Source organism: Fusarium oxysporum, chromosome IV, assembly GCF_013085055.1.
Source record: "Fusarium oxysporum Fo47 chromosome IV, complete sequence".
Classification (NCBI taxonomy): Eukaryota; Fungi; Ascomycota; class Sordariomycetes; order Hypocreales; family Nectriaceae; genus Fusarium; species Fusarium oxysporum.
Genome location: NC_072843.1, coordinates 2,304,242 through 2,325,501, shown reverse-complemented (window position 1 = coordinate 2,325,501; position 21,260 = coordinate 2,304,242). Strand labels below are relative to the sequence as shown.

Below are 21,260 nucleotides of genomic sequence, written 5' to 3'. Positions count from 1 at the left end.
TACGGAATGGCATTGTAGCTTTTGCAAGCGAGCAATGTCTCCGGCATCCTCTGACTGTACATCTCTTGCCCTAAGGCTTCATTTAGCAGCTTGATCGGGACAGATTCATCGTGATCTGGTAGCCATACATCAGAAAGTTCAAGATCAGAAACTAGAGAGTCTAGATACATGTAGCATAGTCCCAATGAAAACAGTCCTCCTTCAGTCTTCCTTCCAAAGGAATTTATATTGGGCCTCATTTTTGGTTTTTTACTTGAGTCCTTCGTTCAGATCACCAGTCAGCATACCCAAGTACACAAATACCCATGACTGAAAACAAGATACATCCGTGAGTTCATCTAGACAATAGTGTTGGGTGCTCTGTTTCGCGCCAGCTTATTCAACATGTCGAATGTTCGACAGAAGCACGTTGTTAGAAGGGATCTCCTGGGAACAGCTCAACATGTGTCTTAGCCAGTCAAGGGGGGGCAAGAAAACTTAGGACCTATTTTCTAAGTAATGAAAAGACTTAGGCAAGTTTATTCTATCTTAGCAGGCCTTTAGACCAGTTTATTTTAGCACCTTGATTTAACATCAGGATTTTTCTTACTCCCTGGTGCCAGTGTACTATTTCAAGGCCACAACTCAGTCTTCTCCCAGGAACCATCCTTCAACTGGTAATTCCATCTCCTGCCATCCTCGGGATCACTTAGATCAACCTGGTCCACCTCCTCTGGCACAATCACCACAACACGGAAGTTCCTCCTTGCAATTTCGTCGTCGAGGTCTTCAACTTTCTGCCCGAGTCCGAGTCCAGGGGCGGGCTTTTCATCTCGCTTTGTACCCGGAGGAGGATTTCGGAAAGATCCTCGCATGCCAGGGCTCAAGTTTCCAAAGTGTGCAGTTATCTCTTTACCCCAGTTCCAGGAACCCGAGTCGTCATTGTTCTTGAGGCGCATATGCTTTTCTATCTCTTGCCTGACGTGTGAGGCTGATGGATCATCGATATCTTGGCCGAGGAGATAGGCGCGGCCACGTAGACGCCACTGAGTCTTGGTCTCTACGACCCAGAAGACCGCTTCGACAGGTCCGCCGCCGCCAGACTGTGGGACATCCTCTCCATCTGTTGATAGTTCAGGGACTTTTTCCATACGAGCATCAGTGGTGATGGTGAGAAGGTCGCTCTCGTAGAGAGAGGGGTTGAGAGGTGCCTGGTTCTTGGGGTTGACGGGAATCTCGGCCCACGCGCCCCTATACACGACGGTGCGGGAACGAGGAGTGACTGAAGAGCCATGGTGGTGAAGGGTGCTGAGCATGAAAGTTGGAGATTCCATCTTATCAACGTGGGACAGAAAAGCTGAGCGCCATGGCGCTGCTGGTATCGGGTGATGTGCCGACATTGTGTGTTGGAGGTGGCTGAGAATCTGAGTTGTTCGTTGGATGGGTCGAGCTACAGGACTCATTGGCAGTGAGAGTTGTGGGATATTACGGGAACCTTGTTGCTGCACTTGACCGTCGTGAGGTTGTTGTGAGCGAAGCTGGTAGGTAGTGTTGAGGTCGTCAAACCCCACTTCAACATTCAGCATCATAGGTCAATCATCGGAATATCGATCTATGAGTCATTACGACAACAGTTAAGCTGGGAGCATATGCCAAAGAGCCGACTGCTGGATTGCCAACGGTATGACACCTACCTCAAGCTAATTCCCATGTCAAATATCGGTACAGGGTAACGATACGAATGAACCATCACAGGATTCAGACATCTGCAATAGTCTAGGTAGCCAGGGCTGAGCCAGCAATGATCCACCCACATATCCAGAATATTTCCGCCCTCGGGTCGTACTTTCACGATCGTTTTATAAACCCGTAGTATCACCATTTAGGTTTTATAGTGTTAAGCTTGGTCTTTCTCGCTGCAACGTAACACACTGGTGATTTGCATCATGAAGTTGACAACTAGTCATGGAAAATATAATTGAAGATCACTAATGACTCTGCTAGGCTCGCTTGACCTTGTCTGATCCTGCAGCTTATGACTAATTAGCCTGCGAACTTATATTAGCACAGACGCTCATCGCAATTGTTCAAGAACTGTTGACATTCCACGTGATGCATCCGGCCAGGGTTCAACAGCTCTAATTACTACAAAAAGAGATATCGCCAAATGCAAGCTACGCAAAGAACATGACGAGGTGGCCGCTCAAAGTCAGGAGCCAATGTTGGCACAGAACGTTGTCACTTGCCGCAGGGACATTGCGTACGTCATGAGCTCCGCCTCGGATTGGTCAAAGAAGTTCTCTCTGATTGTTCTAGACCGTCCAGGGTCCGGGGCTCGAGGGAGGCTAGCAACGGAGGGAGCGGCAATACCAGCGGAAGTTGGTGACGCGAACAGGGGGCTGTTACGAAACTACGAATTGCCGTCGTCTCTATCGTAATGTAGGGAGACAATCTTGAATGAGTTGGGGGGGTGATCGACCAACAAAAATGGTGCTTCTTGATATTTTCCCACGCGTAAATTGGCCACTATTGTCTCGTGTTTGGTGTGTTGGGAGAGGAAGGGTAGTGCTTCGGGGGACTCCGATTGAGAGGAAAAGAAAAGGATCGACATCGCTTCTCTCATTCTTTCTCGAAGCTTACCTGGTACGTAAGTTGATGCACAGTAGCGCAACTGCCAACTGCCGCTACATTCTTGGTGATCAGACAAGACGTCATGAGCCGGCGAGTAGAGTCCAAGGGGGATTTAGAGTTGAGAGTAGGGATTTGATGGAACGCGGCATACAAGAAAAGGAAGATCAAGGAAGTGTTCATGTGTTCCGTTCCATTTCCGTTTACAGGGGCGCAGTTGATATTGAGTTTGACTATCAACGACTGGGATTCCTCCGGCAGCTCTGGTAGGTCAGCTTAAGCGGAGAAAGCTGGAGATGCTCGTCTCAGGCACGGAGATCGACTAGGACTTGTCGGAGCGATGTAGTTCCTCAAGGCGGTCGACCAGAAGACTTGGCTTTCAACCAAAGCCGCTGGCGCCCGACTTTACCAGGGTGCCGGACTGTTGGGATCGGGTTGGTCTTGCTTCTGCGACGATCGTTTTCAGATGCGGCCCATTCAGAACTACCAAACCTTAACATGGTTTCTCGGCCTGGCCTCCAACTCCAAGTTTCTGCGTTGCAATTTAATCAGCGTCGCTTTTCAAGTACCGGTCAATCCGCTGGGGTGATATATGAGCTGATGTGAGAAGTTTCAAACACATTCTTCTGAAATAGCAACGGCCTCGAAGCGTGATTCCTTCGGTTGCACTAATTGCGCAGACACTCGCCCATATTCAAATTACCGTATTTCTGCCATGGTATGGCATTTCGACCAAGCCTGCATGTATGTCTCACAGTGAGATATTTTGAATTGACTCAGTAAGTCAGGGCTGGAGCGGCGCTCAGCGAAGTGGAGATGATCATAACTTGGTCATTGAGCTTTTAGTTAAAAAAGACCCTAGGCCTGGGCCAGCCATATTGCATGTTATTTCCCCAAGGGTCTCTCAAAATCCAATGGTGACATTTCGCGATGTCCCCAAACAAAGGCTGGAATAAAATATGGGAATATGTTGGTGGATTCCATGTATCGATCTGCGCACTTTTTGTGTCAACTCTGCGAATCGAGCGACGACGTACGTACTAGTTGACCAAGTCGGCACTTGTTGACGAGGCCTTCAACCATCAACGGAGTCCTCGGTCGATCCGTGCACCGTTTAGCTCTTGATAGTCACGGAGTACCACTTGAAGGGGTACCTGACCGAGCCTAGAGTGGAAAAAGGAGGCTGAAAGTGAAAGGCCTCGCTTGAAGAGTGGGATGGCCAATTCTTGTTTCGAAGCGAGGTGGGAGAGACCGAGTAGATCAGACGGACATGTCAGAGAATGTAGGAAACCTGGACTCATACGTAGTCTGATGTTATTTACCCCTTTGTATCGAGTAGTGAACGGGGTCTAGGAATAGGTTTCGACGGAACATGGCTGCGGGCTAGTTGCATTAGGGGAGTTCGGTAGTTTCCCATTCGCACTAATTGGGCGTCAACAATCTGCTGCAATCATTTGCACCTGTCAGAAGTGATTTCGATTTGTGTCGATAGTTGTAGATCTGGCGTCCAATGGTGGTTGCTCTTGGCGATCGAGTGTGGTCGGAAGAACGCCAGAGTCTCACTGAGTCTTACTTATGTGCAAAAAGCCAACAAGAACAACGAAATGAGGTCAAGTCAAGATTCGGTAGCTATCCGCAGGTAGTTCGTGATAGTCTTCACTTTGACAATGCGTAGGGCGTCGTCTGAGTAAGTATGGCCTGAGTCGTAGAACGTATGGATACCCCTAGAAGGGTCTAACATCGATCAGACGGGTGTACGCGAAAAAGATACATGTAAGATGAAGAAAAACAGCCGCAATTTGTGAGATGGATGGATGAAATTTGTTATTACCCTTGATCTTGGGCAGGTACGGAAGACAAAAAACCACGCGCCAGCGGGCGCAAATTCCGTACCTAACGCATACAACTTCCATTAGAGGCATGGTAAGTTAGGGGTCTCCCGGTGGGAAGGTACCTACAGTACTAGTAAAAGCGCACTTCTAGAGCGCTTTTGCCATTCCCACTTTGTTACTTGCTCCGCCCCCGCCTTTTTTTTTAACGCCCAGGGCATCACTCCTCTTATTTTTAACTCTTTTTCCTCTACTGTCCCATTTCGCAATTCCCTTTTCTTTTCCGGGGTCTCTCTCTTTTTTTTTTTCGGTTCCATTTCGACCTTGTTATTCCCTTGGATTGACACTGCACTTTAAGAGGCTCTTTTACGCTCTGGCCCTACCGACGCGGATACAGTGCTTGCTCTCACTATATCCGTCGCTGAATGCTCCCACCAACCGTCGTTATCACTCGTTGTCTACCTACCGTTACGGCTGTTCTAATGCAATTATATTGCCCAGGGCTAACAAACTCTCTGCCGTCTGGTCGCTCTACCCCAGCTACTGCCGCTACCGCTGCCGCTGCCCTGCCGCGGCTGCCCATATCCGGCCGTTATTTCCAGCGCCGCCCACTGCCAGCAGCCGAGTTCCGGCGACATAAACTCATTCGCGCGTCAGTTTAAATCAGCAACCCGTATCAGCTCAGATTCCAGTCATTATTCCCGGGGTCTTCCACCTCAACCTAAAGTTATCCCCAGCCCAGAGCTATCAGAGCTCCAGTCCCAGCTCTGGATCCAATCGAACTTCTTTTCGGTCCAGGTAAATCCCAGATCTCAGCCCCATTTTCTTTCAGATCCAGCTCCCACTCTGCAACGTCCAATTGACGCGCCTGTAATACCCTCAAAAAAGGCGCTCATCCACTGGACCGAATATTTTGGTGAGCTTTGTATCGTCGTCAATGGATCTATCACAGCGGGCGCTTCCGCGTCACACTCATCACCAACCACCACCATCTCTCTCAAATCCTTCGCCCTCACATCTGCCGCCTCAACATTCTACGTCTACGTATAGTCCTGGTCCCGTTGCCTCGCATCCAACTCTCCCTCTTCCCGGAACTCACCCACCATCCTCGGCTTTGACACCAGGATCGGCCTCAACATCCCCTGCATCCATCTCCCACCGGTTACCTTCAGCATCAGCTTCGACGACATCAAGGCATCCTACTGGCGATTATCTCCCTGACGCAGATGATCTAGACGCGTCGACACCCGTGGATGGAGAGGAACCTCCAAAGAAGAAGCAAAAGCGCAACAAGCCAACTCTTTCATGCCATGAATGTGTAGAGCGCAAGACCAAGGTGCGACATTTTTCTCCAATGCATTTTCTCATGTTGTGTCGTGCTGTCTGCATATCATCTCACTCATCTCTACTAATGTTCCCCCATATGAGATGAGCCCACTTTACCCCGACATTCTGGCTCAGTATGGAATTTGATCATCCTGGGTTGTCTGAGCATGCCCAAACAATCCCTCTTCCTTCCTTCTTTTGCGTGAAAGTGAGTTTAGTTCGTTGGATAAATTACTAACACCGTTAAAAGTGCGACAGAGGTCGACCCCATTGTCTTGCCTGTAAGTGCACCTGGATGTTGTTTTGCTGGTTTTATACTAACCTTTAGCTAGGCATAAAACGACAGACTGAATGCCGATATGCCCATGTCGCAAACCTTCTCGAGTATGAAGCCTCCCGACTGAGTAATTATACGTTCTGGTTTAACAATCAAATAGGGAGACCACCAGGTCAGCCGCCAATGGCCGCCGTATGACGAAACCCCCAAAGAAGAAGTCTGGCTCTAGTGGAAAGTCCCCCATTCCAAATATCGCAGATAGGGGTATGTCGAATGATCCCAGGGCAACCTCGCGTGGCGCTGTTGCCCTCTCTATCGGCCTTCTGTCCAACGTTCCTTATTCCTTGCCTTCTGCAAGTAACGTTTTTGGTATCGGGTCCGAGCACCCATTTGCCAACTACTGGACCTGCGAAGGGGGCTTGCCTGAGGTTATCTCGGTGCTTCCAGACAAGATTCAAGCCGATATACTACTTAGCCGATACTTCGAATGTGTTGACCCCGTGTATCCCATGATACATCGCCAGACATTCTATGCGGACTACGAACACTTCTGGCAGATGAATCAGCAAGAAAAGACCGATACAGATCCGTCCTTCATTGCATTAATCTTTGTCATGCTGGCCCTGGGAACTCAGTTTGTAACATCGACTACATCCCCACAGGAGCGAAGGCAGACAGCAGAGTTCTATGCTTCGGCTAGCAACCAAGCTCTCCGTATCGCATCATATCTTAGCAGTGCATCGTTACGGTCAATCCAGGCTATGGTATTGCTAGTGTACTTCCTTATAAACGACAACCATGCCTCAGATGGGTGGGCGTTTGCAGGTATTCTGATTCGGCAAGCTTATGCTATGGGTCTTCATAGAGATCCAAATATTGGTGGGTGACTGTTTTCTTTATTTGCTACTTTTCTTATACTGATTTCTTTTAGTGACTCCAAATGCCACCCTGTTTGAGAAGCAGCAGCGGCGTAAGGTCTGGCAAGCGGTACTTCTCCAAGATACTTTCTTGACCGTCTTACTCTCCCTGCCACCGTCTGCGACACATACAGATGTTTCCGTGGAAGACCTACTCGACGATGGCTCCTCGATTGCAAATAGCGACCCAACAGATACGGCATATATCCGAGGCTCTTGGACTTTGGCCAACTTGGTTCAGGAGACGATCTGCTCACCAAGATCGTTAGACCTACCAATCTGCACTACGGCAAGGCATAAGTCTAAGTTGATTGCTGACTTCCGAGCTGTTTACCGTTCGTTCCCTGACGTCTTCCGGTCTTGGGATCCTGATAGTATCACGGCGCTCGCGAAAACCAATAAGAGGGTGGTTCGTCAGACCCTGTTCCTGACGAGCAACTACTTCCATAACTTGATGCTTGTTCATGCTTCCGAGAGCCCTGATGTTCCTGTCAATGTTCGTGGTACACTGGAGGCGGCGCACGACGCCATTACAGCTTTCTTCCTTCTTTTCACACTTCTTGAGATAGAAGCACGTGTTTGGTGGGTGTTCAACCACCGAGCTTTCTTGGAGGCGCTGTGTATCGGAAATGTCCTGAAGGAGGCTGCTCGAGAACCAGGTGGTGCAGATATGATGGCAAGAGATCCTCTCCTTGTCAGGGCAAAAGCTGATATCAGTGAGTATTGATGCCTTTGTTATTCCTGGCCTCCCTGCTAACATGTCAACAGCACGCATGATCCAAATCATGCAGGTTATGGGCGAAGACTCTGAGGTAGCGAGGACTCGAGTGCAGGTTTTGAGTGACTTTCTGGCATGAATGAGGCAGTGGTCTGTTTGTATAAAAGTGTTCTGGTTGACGACTGAATGAGACGTGTAGCATGTTCAGGGGCAACATTGGTCTAGCACGTCAGCAGATATCTAGCAAGGCATGTACATACCGAAGGCCATATTGTTTGATATTCAAGCTGCGAGTATTCATTGCATGCTAGAAGATAAGTAGAGCTTAGCACAACATATGCATACCCAGGAGAGAATTATAATGCTTCTTCGCTGTTCTCTGATGTTGTGTTTGTTTGAATTTCTTGGGATATATGTCTGATGAATGAACTATCCAAGTTGTCAGTAACAACTAGCAAGAGGGAGAAAACATCATGTTAATGATTCATTGGGCATCTTGAAAATATTGAAGGCATTGCTATATTCAAATACTGCCAAGACAATCAAGGCAAGGGAATTGCCGATGCCGTTCTGCCCCACTCACGACACCAAAGACTCGGCCGGGGGCTGAAGGATGGACTCGTCAGCTCATGGTTAATGATTGGCCACTCGCTTAAAGTGTGGGTTGATTGATTGCGTAGCCCGACCCTTTCAAGATAAGGCCGTCAGCCAGGCTAGACTCAACAGGGCTCCAGAGCTGTTTCAGTGCCTAGGCCATCGTGCGCTACAGGGCCATTACAGGGCCTGTTTTGGGAGGCATCCGCGTGGCCAGGCTCCCACATCCCGTCTAGTCGCGTGGGCTTTTTCGCTCTCATTTCCACGGGCATGTCATCACCTCGACTCAGCTCGTCTCGTATTTGCTCTTAATTCTTTTCTCCCTTCTTTGAATTATCAACCCTTTCGCTCCTTGTCTCATTTTCGTATCATTCTGCCTTAAGCTTCTTTGTAGCGTGGCTGCCTGCGTTATATCCCCTGCTCTGCCGTGTAAGAGGGGTTTTTGCAGTTGAAACTGCTCAGTGTCCTACCATAACAAGAGATATTCTCGACCTTCATACCTCACTATGCGCGGCCTTGCTCAGGCTGCCATGGTGCTAGCACCGACGTTGGTGTTGGCTCATGGACCTCACCATCCTCCTCCTCCGCCACCTCCTCCCATGGGATTTCTCCCCTCAGCTCTCGATGTCACACCCTCAGCCTTCGTCACAGTCAAGCTCCCCTTGAGCGAATCCGAATCCTATCCTCTGGTCCGTCTTTGAGACTTGATTACAATGCCATGAACTAACATGTAATAGACACTACGATTTGATGTGGAGGAATCAGAAGAAGTCTGTGGTCCCGCCAGCATCACCCTCAATGGCGAACCCCTCAAGCAAGACGCCAAGGGTCGCGGTGTCGGATCTTTCCTCGTCAACAATGAGACCACTATTTCAGCAGACTGGGACTTCGAATGCATCGGTCCCAAAGAGTTTCCCTTCGGCCAGTCTATGCGCTTTAATGTCAAGGCTCTCGACGACATGGCTCTTACTCAGGAGTCTTCCTTCTGGATGACTTTCAAGCAAACCGCACCAGTCCGAATCTCCGATGTTGGAAACGCCGCCTATGTTTGGAGTCTGTCAATGCCTTTCAGCAAGGACAAGGAGTCCTCCTCTGACGACAAATCCGCTTCTACATCACCCCCCATCTGGGAGTATCCCGACCGCGATTTCCAGGACCCCGAGGAGGAACTTCAGGTTGAGCTTATGGAACTGAATGCTTTGCACAAGCAGATTCTTCAGCTTGAGGAACTGGTGAAGGAGAGGGAGGCATCTGTTGCTAAGAAGCTGGGCAAGCAGTATCCTCCCCCACCCCCCTCGACCATGAAGAAGATCAAGCAGTGTGATGGCGTGCAGTGTGTTCTGCACACTGTTGGTGAGGAGGTGCGACACTCGGCCCACAGATTCTATGATAGCATATTTGGACATCCCCCACCTCCTCATGGCCCGCATGGTCCTCATCATGGCCCTCACCATGGAAACGGTACTCACCGGGGCCCTCATCCTCCTCATCATGGACCTCCTCACCCCCCGCCGCCTCCTCACCATGGTCACCCTCCCTTCCCCTTCCCTGGAGGTCACCCTCCCCCTCCTATGTGCGCCCCTTGCGCCTGCGATCCTCACCATGGAAACCCTCCTCCCCCTCCTCACCACGGAGACAAGCCTCATCACGGCAGACCCGAGCATGGCCACGGTGGTTTCGGCGCTGAGGATCATGAGGGCCACCCCCCTCCACCTGTAAGTCTAATGCTTCAACCAGGAATTAAATTCGTTTCGCTAACTACTCCTCAGCCTCCTCACCATCCCATCATTATCATCCTTGGAATCGTGACCATTGCTCTCGCTCTTTTCTGTGCTATTGCTATCGCCTACATTCACCGCCGTGTAGCGCGTCTCAGCCCCGAGGCTCGTCGTGCTATCCGCCGGGCATTCCGCCAAACTCGCGACGAGCGTCGTAAGAACTCTGCTCTGAAGGCTGCTTACCGTGCCTTTGTTACTCGATGGATCGAGAACGAGGATGATGAGAAGGAGGCTATGCTCAGCGGTGAGCGACGCCGACGATCATCTTCCTGCAGCAGTGTTACCATGGAAGAGGAGATTGCTTCCTTCCGTGAGGCTGCTCATATGGTTGAAGGCATCGTCGCTGCCGAGGAGGGTCACCACAGTCATGCTCGTTCTTACAGTTACGCTGCCGGTCCTCCTGTTCCTCCCCGTCCCTCGCACCACACTGCTGCCACAGCATACCCCGGCTTCATGGAGACGGATGAAAACCTTCCTGCCTACGACGACGATGAGCGTGACTCGTCGGTTGTAGCAGATGGATGCCGATACACTCCTGGCAGCTCCGATTATACCCCTTCAAACTCCGGGTCCAATGCCAGTGATGTCCTGGGGGATACGAAGAACTAAATTAGACTCAGTGACCTTGGGCATGAATGATTTCCTTTGCATATTACTATGATACACCAGATTTTCCTTATTTTAAATTTATGCGCATCAGATGTGGGATATTGGGAATTGTATTTACAAACAGCAAACGCTCTCGCTCAATAGAAGCTATAGCAATCTAATACCACAACTTGAAACATACGTCTCTATAATACGCTCTTGTGCCTGATCTATTTTCCTTGTGCTTATTCACGCATGCTCGTCTTGTCTATCACCCGAATATGAACTCTTCGTAATTTCTCGCAATTTTCTTGACGCCTTCATCAAGGTTCCAGCCCTTGACCCTACAAACATGTCGGTACATGTCTTCCAATGCACTGTCCATTTGTTTGCCGGCAATGTGAAGATCACTCTCCACTAGGATGCTGTCATCAGGCAGGGCCCGTAGGACATCGTCAGTCTTATTCCGGCTAGCATCAGTGCTTAAATTGACAGCTGTTGACAATGAGACAAAGATACGAGCCGGGATTGTTCGGTTCAGATACTGCCTCAATACTTCGACACTAGCGCTGAATGAATGCAGACACATTCGAGGGGGGTACGGCTTGTCACTGCCGTCGTCGTCGTCGTCGTCGTCGTCGTCGTCTGAGAAGTCCTCGGCACCCGATGCCACAAGACGGCGCTTTCGTCGTGTTATAACCTCCCGCTCGTGGCCCTTCCACGTTGCCGCAAGTGTCTCATACAAGATGCCGTGAGCTTGCACGCCATGCACACTGACAGCTCTGCGAGCTTTTGCAGCAAGACGAAGCTGTGCGGCAAGAATATCACGCTGGTGCTCTATTTTCACGCGATAAGGGCTGAGCTGTCGGCCCTCACGACCCCCTGGTGTGAGTGTTGAATCTCTCTCGACATGGTCTGATGGCTGCCACGGTTCTGGGAGACGAAAAGCCTTATCAAGGCCGATCTCACCAACAAGAGCGCAAGAGCTAGTGGATAGACGGGATTCAGTTGCATTGAGAAATGAGCTTATAGCGATAGGGGAAGGAAGAGAAGCAACAAAGTCTGGTGAAGGCACTGGCTGTAGAACGGCATTATAATGTGCTTGTTTGGCGGCATTGTCGGTCTCGGAGCCGGAGATGGACTGAAATGTCGGAGTGTCGGCCGAGTCGTCGTAGAGTAGATGAGAAAACCATGGATGCCAGCCAAAGGAGGGAATAGCACAGGTATCTGTTGCTTCGGATTTTCCTTGCAAGAGTGATTTAAGATCCGGGTTGGAATGGTTGCTAGCGACATCTGTAACGAGGTCCTGGTCCTGGGCACGTGTTGCCATGATGGTCAAAGCTGCTGCACGCATAGAGGGTATATCAGTTACCGAAGCCATTGTATCTGTTGGATGGCAGTGGGCGTCGCATATTGGCAGATGCCAGGGGAATGGGGGCTGGTCCCCTGCAGGTTCTGGCTTGGACTGCTGAGGTTCATCATAGTTATGGGTGTGTTGACACATGTTGGTGTTGATGGTCTGATAATGGTAGAGCCAAAGTGGTGTCGAGATAGCGGGGTTTAGTTAGCACTGCAGATGAAGTTTCCGTCGAAAGAAGCACGTATGAGATTGATACCCTCAATGGCCAACGTATCGAAGGCTTGGGGCTATGAAAGACAAGTTTGGGTGATGTCAGCGGGTGAAGCTGATGTGGATCATGATGGGGTCAGGCATTATCGAGGCTCCAAGTGGGGTTAAGTTATGATGAGATCGGTCGATACAGTACGAACATGATAAGCATTCAGTTAATCTGGGGTAGATTTAGCTTGCATCTAGTGAATTTGGGAGGCCGAGCTTCAAGTTTGTGAATGAATTTCAACTGCCTCGGCTTGTAATCACTCATGTGACGTGTGTGGTTGATATTGGTTAGCAATGGGCTTCAGTGGCTGCAAGGCAGAAGCTGTAAGTTGCTGTAAGTTGCTGGACAGTTTTTAGTATACCCACCGATTCCAGGGTCCTGTTGTGTTGCAGTCGATCCTCACTGGGTGCAGAGACTCGGAAGTTTAATGTAGTCATTCAGTTCATTGATATATCAGCATTGTGATAGGGATTTGATACTGCAAGTGCATTGAAAGGCTCGTCATGATGTGCAATCATTCCTCATCGTTGCATTCCACCACTGACGTTGCTTTATCTGTACAGTCTGGCAGGTATCATTGACCCTCCTTCTGCCAACATGAAGCTTCCTCCTACCGTTTACTATCACTTGCATCTCTTCCTGGTGCAGGTTCCCCGCACGATCCTTCCCTGTGGCTTGTCGCGTTGCCGTACGACAGTCACCTCAGACACCATAAAAATGGGCAAGTGCAGCATGCAAACCGACCTAAGCCAAGCCAGGCCAAGGCGAAACACCATTCACATGTGATTGCCTCCTCCAAGTGTAATCCTCCTCACCTTAGACCTCCGTCGCTTTCCTTTACCTTATGCCTTCTCCTCTTTTCTTCCCATCTCCCGAGATACATAGAATTACGGCTTCTACTTTGCTTCAGCTACAGCTCGATGCAACCCTGTAGAGTCACATTCACCGTACACCGACGCTACATTCTCGCCGGCTCAAGCACCTAACCCCTCCGCGGCGCATCTTTTCTCGCTCCCCGGAAACAATCTATCCTATCACGGCTTTGGGGGATGTCGACGCATATCTCGTCCTAGAGCGGCATCCATCCATTCTATGTACATATCGGTACTCTACACCAACTAGTCGCCCTCCTCTTGGTTCTCCTTCTTCTTCCTCTTGCTTCTCATTCTTTCATTTCCACATCTTCTTTCTCCTTATAGCCCGTGCCCCCATCTGTAACCGCTAATTACATCGTCGATAACCTCCACGCCTCTATACAGCACTCTTCGAAGTCGCTGTGGTCATGTGCTGCTAGTCTCGTTCTGTAACACCATCAATATGGCACTCCTCAACCCTGTATACGCCTTCGTCGTGCCCTTCCTGTTTGTTGTCACGGTTCCTCTTGCTGTCTTCGCTGGTATCACAACTACTATCGCTTTCTCTGTTCTCATCCTCCGAGTTCTGGCAGTGTATCTCGACGTTGCTCTCTCCTTCGTTCCTCATTATTTGGGTGGACGTAAGACTCGCCCTTACCATCCAAATACTTATCATCCTCACCATCAACTCCTCGAACCGTCACCTGCAACGCTCTATACCAATCCTATACCTGCTTCTGCTGGTTCAACAGCATTTGAGTCCTCTTTGCGACGTCGTCGGCATAGAAGAAGCTCCAGTGCTCTATCCACGGCAGGCACTACCACTCCAATCAGCGAAAAGGGACTTGGCTTACTACCAAGCATTGGTCCAGAGCGAGACTTCGAAGGTGTTGGTGGCTGGCGCCTGGGCGGTGACGATGAAACATGGACTACCATAAACTCACGACTTGAATTACCTGACAAGCAACACCATGGGCGAAATCATCATCGTTCTCCATCTGGTGGCCCCACGACACCAGGAGAAGGCGGGTATCTCATGATGAAGGGTCGCAACCGAAGCCCAGGAGCAAAACGCTTAGCATCTCCTAATAGCTCCCGTACAAGGACACCTTCTGGCCCTCGGATCGCTTTTACAAACAAGTCATTCATAGACAGTTACTTTCCAAGCCTCAAAACTTCTCCAAAGGGACTGAAAAAACTCCCGACTCAGGGTGTCGTCGATGCGTAAGAACGACTCAGACTCTCTGCGCGATCGTGTAAACTATTATAATGATCTAATGAAAGGTTGTGGTTAAGGAGGTAAATGGCACGGGACCAAAAGTGTCACAGTTAAATGGTAATATGGGGGTTTCCATTGGCGTTTGAGCGAGAATTTGTCAATTATCTGGATTTATGATGATGCAAAAATAAGATATCAATGCCGTTTTGAAAGAAAACGACAGCGGGAATTCTAATCTGCCATTGCTCGTATACTGAAATGATATAATGGTTGCAATGTCCTATTCCTGGTATCTGCAACGCCTCCAACGCCAACCCAGCGTAAATAAATTATCATGATAACATTGGCCAACCAAAAAGAAGGGATTGTCTTCTTAGAGAGTCTGCCAGAAGTAGTTTGCGTAAAAGAATCGCGAGAACTTCTTGTCCATGTTGACAACATGCACGTCCCCTTTGCGATCATTCCGAATAACAGCCTTGGACCACTCACCATCCCTCTCGTCCCTCTCAATGTCGATGCCCAGGCTTCGATACACCTTGAGCCTCAGCAGCACCTCGTCATCAACTGGATCTCTGCGTCGAGCATTAGCTGCCGCATCGCCCTCCACGCCCTGAAGCTCCAGCTCGCGAAGACGAGCCTTGAGGTCAGCGGCCGTCAGAGCAAGGCGCTCAGCGTCGGTTTCAGCATCAGCGGCAGCTTTGGCGGTACGAAATTTCAGGGTGTCTAGGCGTGCGATGTTGGACGCGTGATCCGCTGATGAGTGTGACGCAACGAGGTCGTCGTGTCGCGATGTGTGTGTGGCGAGCTGACGAGAGAGCTTCTTCAGTGAGGATTCTGCCTCACGAACGCGAAGGTCGCGAGCTTGTTGGAGTGTCGAAAGTGACTCTGTAACACGGGAGACGGCAAGTTTGTCTGGTGCGATGTTGAAGTTTTCGATGGTATGATGAATGAGCTGGGTTTGTTAGCTTAGATAAATGGGGCTAAAGGAGTAAGTACTTACAATTGCGGGTTCTTCGGAGAGCAGCATCTTTGCGGCTTATCTCGGAGTGCTTGACTCAAATTTGAAAGATTTTGTGTTAATAACAGCTATAAAAGGGAGTTCCTCTACAGTCTTAAACGGTGATGATGCTGAACTTGGTATTTTGCCAACGCAACTCCCTTTTGGGCTAAACACGTTTCCGTCGTCACGACGACAATCAAAGTTTATCTTATCAGCAACCACTTTCCCCCCACCTTATTTAACCGAGCTTTCCCCGTCAACACAGCACAGCGTCATCGGGCCCGCCACAGCCAGGCAAAGGTGAAGCCGAAAAGAGCCACCTCTGAATAACACGTGCAACCTCCATTACGTTACGTTTGCCATTCCACCTCGAAAGCCTCTTGATCCTGACCAAGATAATTGATACAAAGACTCCTATTCCTCCTATACAGAATACACCTTTGCGTTCTTTGTCCTCGAGGACTTGTCTCAAAATGGTTACCGAACTACCATGTGAGTTTTAAACTGCATGACGATATTCTAGCTTATACTGATAGCCTCGCTAGATGCGCTCGATGCCGAGACGTTAGTCCTTTGCTTTGAATATACGACGATTTCTATATCCTGACTGACGGCAACAGACCGCTGAATGCCTCTGAGCTTAATGTACTAAAAGCGCAATATGAGCGCGAGGGTGAGATGGTTGGCATACAGACCAAGTTCAACTACGCCTGGGTAACCATCCTACGTCTTAACCTATGAGCCATCACACTAACTGAATATCAGGGCCTCGTCAAGTCCAACCAGCGAAACGACCAGCAGCTCGGCGTGCGTCTTCTCTCGGATATCTTCCGCATCTCCCCCGAACGTCGCCGCGAATGTCTCTACTACCTTGCCCTTGGCAACTACAAGCTCGGCAACTACGGCGAAGCGCGTCGGTACAACGACCTCCTTCTTGATAAGGAGCCCGCCAACCTTCAAGCATCCAACCTACGCCAACTGATTGATGACAAGGTTGCCCGCGAGGGGCTGATGGGCGTTGCTATTCTGAGTGGCGTTGGTGTTGCGGCCGGTGTTGTGGGAGCATTTATTCTGAGGAATGCTAGGAAGAGGTAGATGACGATACTGCTAAGGAGGAAAACGTGTAGGGACATATATTGCATGGGCGGTTTCGGGGACACTTTACTCACTCTTCACTATAACCTCAGGATTGGGCCCGCTTGGAGTCTTGACATTATGAGATATGCTTGCACTACAAAATGAAGCGACCATTATTACATACGTTAACCCATTTTATATCAGTTTATCATTAATCACCCTAATTCCATCACGATGCTGAGGTGACAGACAGGACATCGGCTATTGGAAAGTCACATTCGACAAGGTAGTACAAATTTGCTACATGTCTTGCTACGTGATGATTTTCACATGTCAACGTCACAGACAAAGGTGTTGGAACAAGAAAGCTAGACAAATAAAACAATGTTAAGGAAACCAAGAACAAGCCAGCTAAGAAACAAACCAAAGAGACGACGCATCACCATCTAGGGAATATCATCTATCGAGACATAAATGACCATCCTTGTCTCAACAAACGTACAACTAAAATACAACAAGCTGCTGCTCGACAACCTCCTTGGCATCACCCATCTGATCCTGTCTAATATCATCTATGACCAAGGCACCATTAAGCCCGAGGGGAAAGAAAGGGGTATCTGAAGGCAGAGTATGTGAGCAGAGCAACAAGGTAGTGTAGGCAAAGCACAAGGAGCCAGCATGTCGCCCTAAAAAATATGGCGAACCAGATGCATAAAACATATTAGCATCTATAACGTCTCTCCTAGCGATAAGCGCGCAGATTGAAACGCCTTTCGCCAGTTTCCCTGCTGTTCTTCTCTCCAAAAGGTATTCTCATGTGAAAGATTAGAGGTGAGACCAACAGGTTCTCAGGTTTGGTTTGACTCAAAGCATGGTCAGAGAAAAACGCTTGCCTGCAACTTGAAGTCATACCGAGACTCCTGCAAAGCCATATAGTCTGCATCTCCCGTCTTGCATGACTATTCTTCATAAATGACTTTTGTTCCGTCTCCGTACGACAATCATTCCATGTGGCATATGTGATGTGATGTGATTAGGAGACAATGTTTTGTTTCTTAATTAAAAAAGGTGAGAGAAAGAGGCGACAAAGAAACGAGAATCGAATACAACGAGGGGCGTCAAGCTGGTATTGTATGGGCATCATGGGTACTCAGACATGGATAACGAAGGAGTGAAAGAATCCGCAAATCGTGAAGAGGCTGGAAGTTTAGCGAAGAGAGAAACCCTTTCGCTTGCCTTCCTTCTCTAGTGGCCGTCCGCTCTCGACGCGCTGCTTCTTGTCCTCGAGCTCCAGTCGTTGGCGGTCGAGTTGCTCCTTCATCTCCTTGTGGCGGGCGTACAGTTCCTCTTCGGATTGCTTGAGCTTGCTCTCCTTCTCTGCTACCTTCTGTTGGAAGACCATCTTCATCTCGGCCTCCATCTTGGCTAGCTTCTGCTCGTGGAGGGCACGCTCCTCCTCCTGCTTGACAGCAGGGTTGACCTCCTTGAAAACACTGGGGTCTTGCGACACGCCCATGGCGAGCAGCTTGTCGGTACGGTAGTTCTCGTAGAGTTGATTGTTGGTGTGCTCCTTGAGCTCCTCCATGTGTGTTCGGATGAGCATTTGTCGAAGCTTGACAAAATCGCAGTGCTCCTCGTTATCGACCTCGATGATGCCCCAAGGGTAGGCACGACCGCGAATCTTGCGACCATCGGCGCTTGTGATCTCGTTGTTGGCACCAACAACAGCGAAGGGAACCTTGGACATAATCTCGTTGTTCTCAGCGATCGTCTCCTCATCATCAAGCTCGTATCGGGGCCCCTCGAAGATCTGGATGCCATGGTGCTTGATATCGGCGAGAATCTTGGTTGGTTAGTAATTGAACACAAGTTGGTAACCGAATAACTTACTCGTGACTTGAAGGCGGCAATCTCCTCGTCGGTAAGGGTATCAGCCTTGGCGATGACGGGGATCAGGTTGACCTTGGTATGGAGTCGGCGCATGACCTCAATGTCAAGAGGCTTCAGGGAGTGGCCGGTGGGCTGGATAAAGAAGACACATGCGTGAATACGGTTGTCAACAATGTTCATGCGGTTAACCTTGTTCTCAGCATCCAAGTAAGAGTCGAATCGCTGCTCGATGTTGTCGACAATAGGGCGCCAGGACTCGTCGTTGTTGACGAAATCTCCGAAACCTGGTGTATCGACAACGGTCAGGCGGAGACGAACACCTGCCTCCTCAATGTCGGCACTGATGGACTGGATAGTAACAGTCTTGGGAATAATGTCGAGGCTGGGTCCCTTGCGCTCCTTGGGGGGGTACAGGGAGGTGTTGAACAGAGTGTTGACCAGAGTAGACTTGCCCAAGCCAGACTCACCTAGATCAGTGTTAGTCAGATCGTTTACATTTCAATCATCTTTGCACATACCAACAACCATCACGTTGAAGTTGAATCCCTTGCGAACACTCTTTCGGTGCCATTGGTTGGGTAGGTTGGCAAAACCAACATAGCCAGTAAGCTTTCTTCGGACAATGTTTCTGTTATCAGCCGGGGGAGGTGGCTGAGATGGAACTACATGACAGTCAGCACGGGAGCAGAAACATTCATGTAAAAGATCAGCCTACCATTAGCAGGCGAGGCAGAAGGGGCCAACGCCGGAGATTCGCTGCCGGGAGAAGCTATTAGGACACATGTTAGCATCCGATGCAATCACTGATATTGAATATTATGCTGTCAGAGGCAGAGACACAAGGAGGAGCCTGACTCGGTGAATAATCCGAACTCGTGTTGCGACGATTTCCCCTGGTAGAAGCCTCGATTGTTAGATGGTCGCGGTTGGGCTTCACATTAGCTATCCGTTCATCTCCAGCTGGTCCACTTGTTGCAGAATAGAGATATAGTTCATCGAATGACATTGGCTTCATAGGGCTTAATGTCGGCGGATCCTGGATGTCCACGTCAAGCATACTGCGATAGTGGCGTACTGTCGAGGGTCGAGGGGAGGAAGGAGAAGATGGGGTTTTATCGTCTTGGCTCAATGGAAAACTAATAGTTCGCTTGGAATCCCGCGATGCCTTTGGCGATGATCCGGCGAGAGGTGTGGTTGCCATGAAGATGAGATTTCTGTCAAAATGCACGCTGCGAGTGCGAGCCTTTATGTGCTGTACCAAGTCGAATGTCATGATCGAATTTCAGGGGTTGGAAGTGCTGATTCTCAACGAGGAATGCTGTCAGGACCAAAAAGGGGGCTAAGAAGATAGACCCAAGAAATTGTAGATGATTCAGAAACGGATGTCGTCGAGCTTATCGGAAATCGATGGGTTGCACGGGATAAAGGTCAAAATTTTGTCGAGCTCCCGGAGAACAAATCATCCTCGTGGTCGAGTTCGGAGGCTCTTTCCGTGGTCTCTACCTGTCGCTTGTGCCATGTGGTCTGACACGCGCGTGCATAAAAAGAAAGAATCATCTTACCCATATTGAATTATCAAGAACGGTCGAGTTGAAAAGGCTCGTAGGAAAGTGCGTGTTTCTAAGTTGAAAGTTGATGGTTAGCTACGTCAGGGGAAAGGCCAGCTAGCTACACAAGCTTGGTGGAGTGGTGTCGAGGGTGACAGCGAGAAGGGCCAAACGACGGCTGAGAATCTCCGGGAAACAAGCACAATGTGACGACAAGTGTACAGTCGAAGAGATATCGAGTTGATCGAGGGCGTTCCTTCTCGAAATCGTGGTCGGGCAGTAAGGAGTGGGACGAGGACAGCTACTCACGGAAATACCAGGAGACGCGTGTCAATGAGCGTCGCAACGAGTGAATACGAAGAATAGAAGGCGGCCTCGGGTTTATCAACACGGGACCTACTCTCACGCACGATAAAAGGCGATCGAGAGAAGAGTAGCAATGATGAGGCTAGAAACGGGGGGTAGGGAAAAAAAGAGAGAAAGTAAAGTGAAGGAGAAGGATGGGAAATTTTGGAGGTGACAAGCGGACCAAACAAGGAGACGAAATTCTGATGTGCTGTGCTGTTCTCCCAGCAGAGCAGCCTTTGGGCAGACAGCCGTGCTGCAGCAAAAGGGGTTTAGACGAGCTAGTCCAAGTTGAGGCCCGTGTGGGTCTCCCAACTTACATGATCCAGGGGCAAGCTCTGGAGATTTAGCGGACATGGTCGCTGAGGGCCTACTGTCGAACCTCTAAGGGTGCTGCATGGGTGCGTATGATTGGTTCAAAGGACACGGGTCCAATTAACGGCGCGGGACAGGGGTAGTTGAATGGTAAGATGGGAGATTGGGGAGGGAGAGCTCTAGCTTCACCTCAAGCAAATTACTGCATCTTGGCTGTCGGCATATACCTGTATCATGTTGTAAGCGGCCATAAAATTGACTCTCGATACAGCCTCTAGAGCCTCTATCAGAAGCTTGACATCATTTGAATTATCGGTGAGGGCCTACAAATGTCTGGATGTGGCCGGACCTCCTTACATCGCTCCATTCCCCAGGCAAGCTTGGAGCTCACCTGAGGTAGGTTGTTTCTAAAAGGGGAATGCTACTCTAAGTACCTGTTCCTAGCTCGCTTGTGCTTCAAGTATCAATAATCATTCTCATGCTGCAAGTTAGGTATTGATAGGGGTTATTCTCTCCTATTTGAAAGAATTGTTTGATAGTTACGGTCGATTGCTTCTTTAATCTCTCCCATGTGTCATTTGTCTTTGATCTACAGTATTTTTTCCATTCATGACCATTGGCTCCTTTCTAGCGGCATAGCTCAGAACGTTCAAAATTGGACTTTATCGGAGACAGATTCCAAGACATACGCAGATCAACCGTTTCTGGAAGAGGTCGGGGTATCTTCTCCCTTCTCTCGTGGCCAGAACGCTGGCCTGAT

General features: G+C 49.4%; 8 protein-coding genes across 8 annotated transcripts; 4 read left to right on the top strand and 4 right to left on the bottom strand.

Moving 5' to 3' along the window:
- Positions 1–488: 488 nt before the first annotated feature.
- Positions 489–1,692, bottom strand: FOBCDRAFT_29817 (uncharacterized protein). Its single transcript, XM_031179067.3, has one exon. It carries the CDS (start codon positions 1,566–1,568, stop codon positions 612–614), a length of 957 nt encoding a protein of 318 aa, XP_031044954.3. The 5' UTR covers positions 1,569–1,692; the 3' UTR covers positions 489–611.
- A 3,533-nt stretch (positions 1,693–5,225) lies between these two features.
- On the top strand, positions 5,226–8,049 carry FOBCDRAFT_29804 (Zn(II)2Cys6 transcription factor). Its single transcript, XM_059611927.1, has 6 exons — positions 5,226–5,772; positions 6,013–6,043; positions 6,095–6,146; positions 6,200–6,918; positions 6,971–7,672; positions 7,725–8,049. The coding sequence occupies exons 1-6, from the start codon at positions 5,374–5,376 to the stop codon at positions 7,811–7,813; spliced, it is 1,992 nt and encodes a 663-aa protein (XP_059464676.1). The 5' UTR covers positions 5,226–5,373; the 3' UTR covers positions 7,814–8,049.
- A 725-nt stretch (positions 8,050–8,774) lies between these two features.
- Positions 8,775–10,655, top strand: FOBCDRAFT_133242 (uncharacterized protein; the record flags this gene model as incomplete). Its single annotated transcript, XM_059607900.1, has 3 exons — positions 8,775–8,957; positions 9,006–9,629; positions 10,038–10,655. The coding sequence occupies 3 exons, from the start codon at positions 8,775–8,777 to the stop codon at positions 10,653–10,655; spliced, it is 1,425 nt and encodes a 474-aa protein (XP_059464675.1).
- A 130-nt stretch (positions 10,656–10,785) lies between these two features.
- FOBCDRAFT_220940 (TatD family) lies at positions 10,786–12,414 on the bottom strand. Its single transcript, XM_031179078.3, has one exon. The coding sequence runs from the start codon at positions 12,136–12,138 to the stop codon at positions 10,906–10,908; it is 1,233 nt and encodes a 410-aa protein (XP_031044965.2). The 5' UTR covers positions 12,139–12,414; the 3' UTR covers positions 10,786–10,905.
- Positions 12,415–13,404: 990 nt separating this feature from the next.
- Positions 13,405–14,517, top strand: FOBCDRAFT_29779 (uncharacterized protein). The gene has a single exon (XM_031179079.3). The coding sequence runs from the start codon at positions 13,571–13,573 to the stop codon at positions 14,333–14,335; it is 765 nt and encodes a 254-aa protein (XP_031044966.1). The 5' UTR covers positions 13,405–13,570; the 3' UTR covers positions 14,336–14,517.
- A 29-nt stretch (positions 14,518–14,546) lies between these two features.
- Positions 14,547–15,479, bottom strand: FOBCDRAFT_318322 (Spc24 subunit of Ndc80-domain-containing protein). Its single transcript, XM_031179080.3, has 2 exons — positions 15,327–15,479; positions 14,547–15,278 (listed from the first exon to the last, which is right to left on the bottom strand). The coding sequence occupies exons 1-2, from the start codon at positions 15,351–15,353 to the stop codon at positions 14,700–14,702; spliced, it is 606 nt and encodes a 201-aa protein (XP_031044967.1). The 5' UTR covers positions 15,354–15,479; the 3' UTR covers positions 14,547–14,699.
- Positions 15,480–15,587: 108 nt separating this feature from the next.
- On the top strand, positions 15,588–16,813 carry FOBCDRAFT_220935 (mitochondria fission 1 protein). Its single transcript, XM_031179081.3, has 4 exons — positions 15,588–15,818; positions 15,872–15,890; positions 15,947–16,040; positions 16,092–16,813. The coding sequence occupies exons 1-4, from the start codon at positions 15,800–15,802 to the stop codon at positions 16,419–16,421; spliced, it is 462 nt and encodes a 153-aa protein (XP_031044968.1). The 5' UTR covers positions 15,588–15,799; the 3' UTR covers positions 16,422–16,813.
- Positions 16,814–17,610: 797 nt separating this feature from the next.
- Positions 17,611–19,566, bottom strand: FOBCDRAFT_133675 (Septin-domain-containing protein; the record flags this gene model as incomplete). Its single annotated transcript, XM_059607908.1, has 5 exons — positions 17,611–18,246; positions 18,294–18,760; positions 18,812–18,955; positions 19,009–19,062; positions 19,098–19,566. The coding sequence occupies 5 exons, from the start codon at positions 19,564–19,566 to the stop codon at positions 17,611–17,613; spliced, it is 1,770 nt and encodes a 589-aa protein (XP_059464674.1).
- Between the last annotated feature and the right edge of the window lie 1,694 nt (positions 19,567–21,260).

What these genes read in the sequence shown, in the direction of transcription:
- FOBCDRAFT_29779 (XM_031179079.3), top strand. Translation starts at nt 13,571, where the DNA reads ATGGCACTCCTCAACCCTGTATACGCCTTCGTCGTGCCCTTCCTGTTT.
- FOBCDRAFT_29804 (XM_059611927.1), top strand. Translation starts at nt 5,374, where the DNA reads ATGGATCTATCACAGCGGGCGCTTCCGCGTCACACTCATCACCAACCA. An exon ending in GTGTAGAGCGCAAGACCAAG is followed by an intron (nt 5,773 to 6,012) that starts GTGCGACATTTT and finishes CACCGTTAAAAG; the next exon opens with TGCGACAGAGGTCGACCCCA. An exon ending in TCGACCCCATTGTCTTGCCT is followed by an intron (nt 6,044 to 6,094) that starts GTAAGTGCACCT and finishes ACCTTTAGCTAG; the next exon opens with GCATAAAACGACAGACTGAA.
- FOBCDRAFT_29817 (XM_031179067.3), bottom strand. Translation starts at nt 1,568, where the DNA reads ATGATGCTGAATGTTGAAGTGGGGTTTGACGACCTCAACACTACCTAC.
- FOBCDRAFT_318322 (XM_031179080.3), bottom strand. Translation starts at nt 15,353, where the DNA reads ATGCTGCTCTCCGAAGAACCCGCAATT. An exon ending in TCTCCGAAGAACCCGCAATT is followed by an intron (nt 15,279 to 15,326) that starts GTAAGTACTTAC and finishes TAACAAACCCAG; the next exon opens with CTCATTCATCATACCATCGA.
- FOBCDRAFT_220940 (XM_031179078.3), bottom strand. Translation starts at nt 12,138, where the DNA reads ATGTGTCAACACACCCATAACTATGATGAACCTCAGCAGTCCAAGCCA.
- FOBCDRAFT_220935 (XM_031179081.3), top strand. An exon ending in CCAAGTTCAACTACGCCTGG is followed by an intron (nt 16,041 to 16,091) that starts GTAACCATCCTA and finishes ACTGAATATCAG; the next exon opens with GGCCTCGTCAAGTCCAACCA.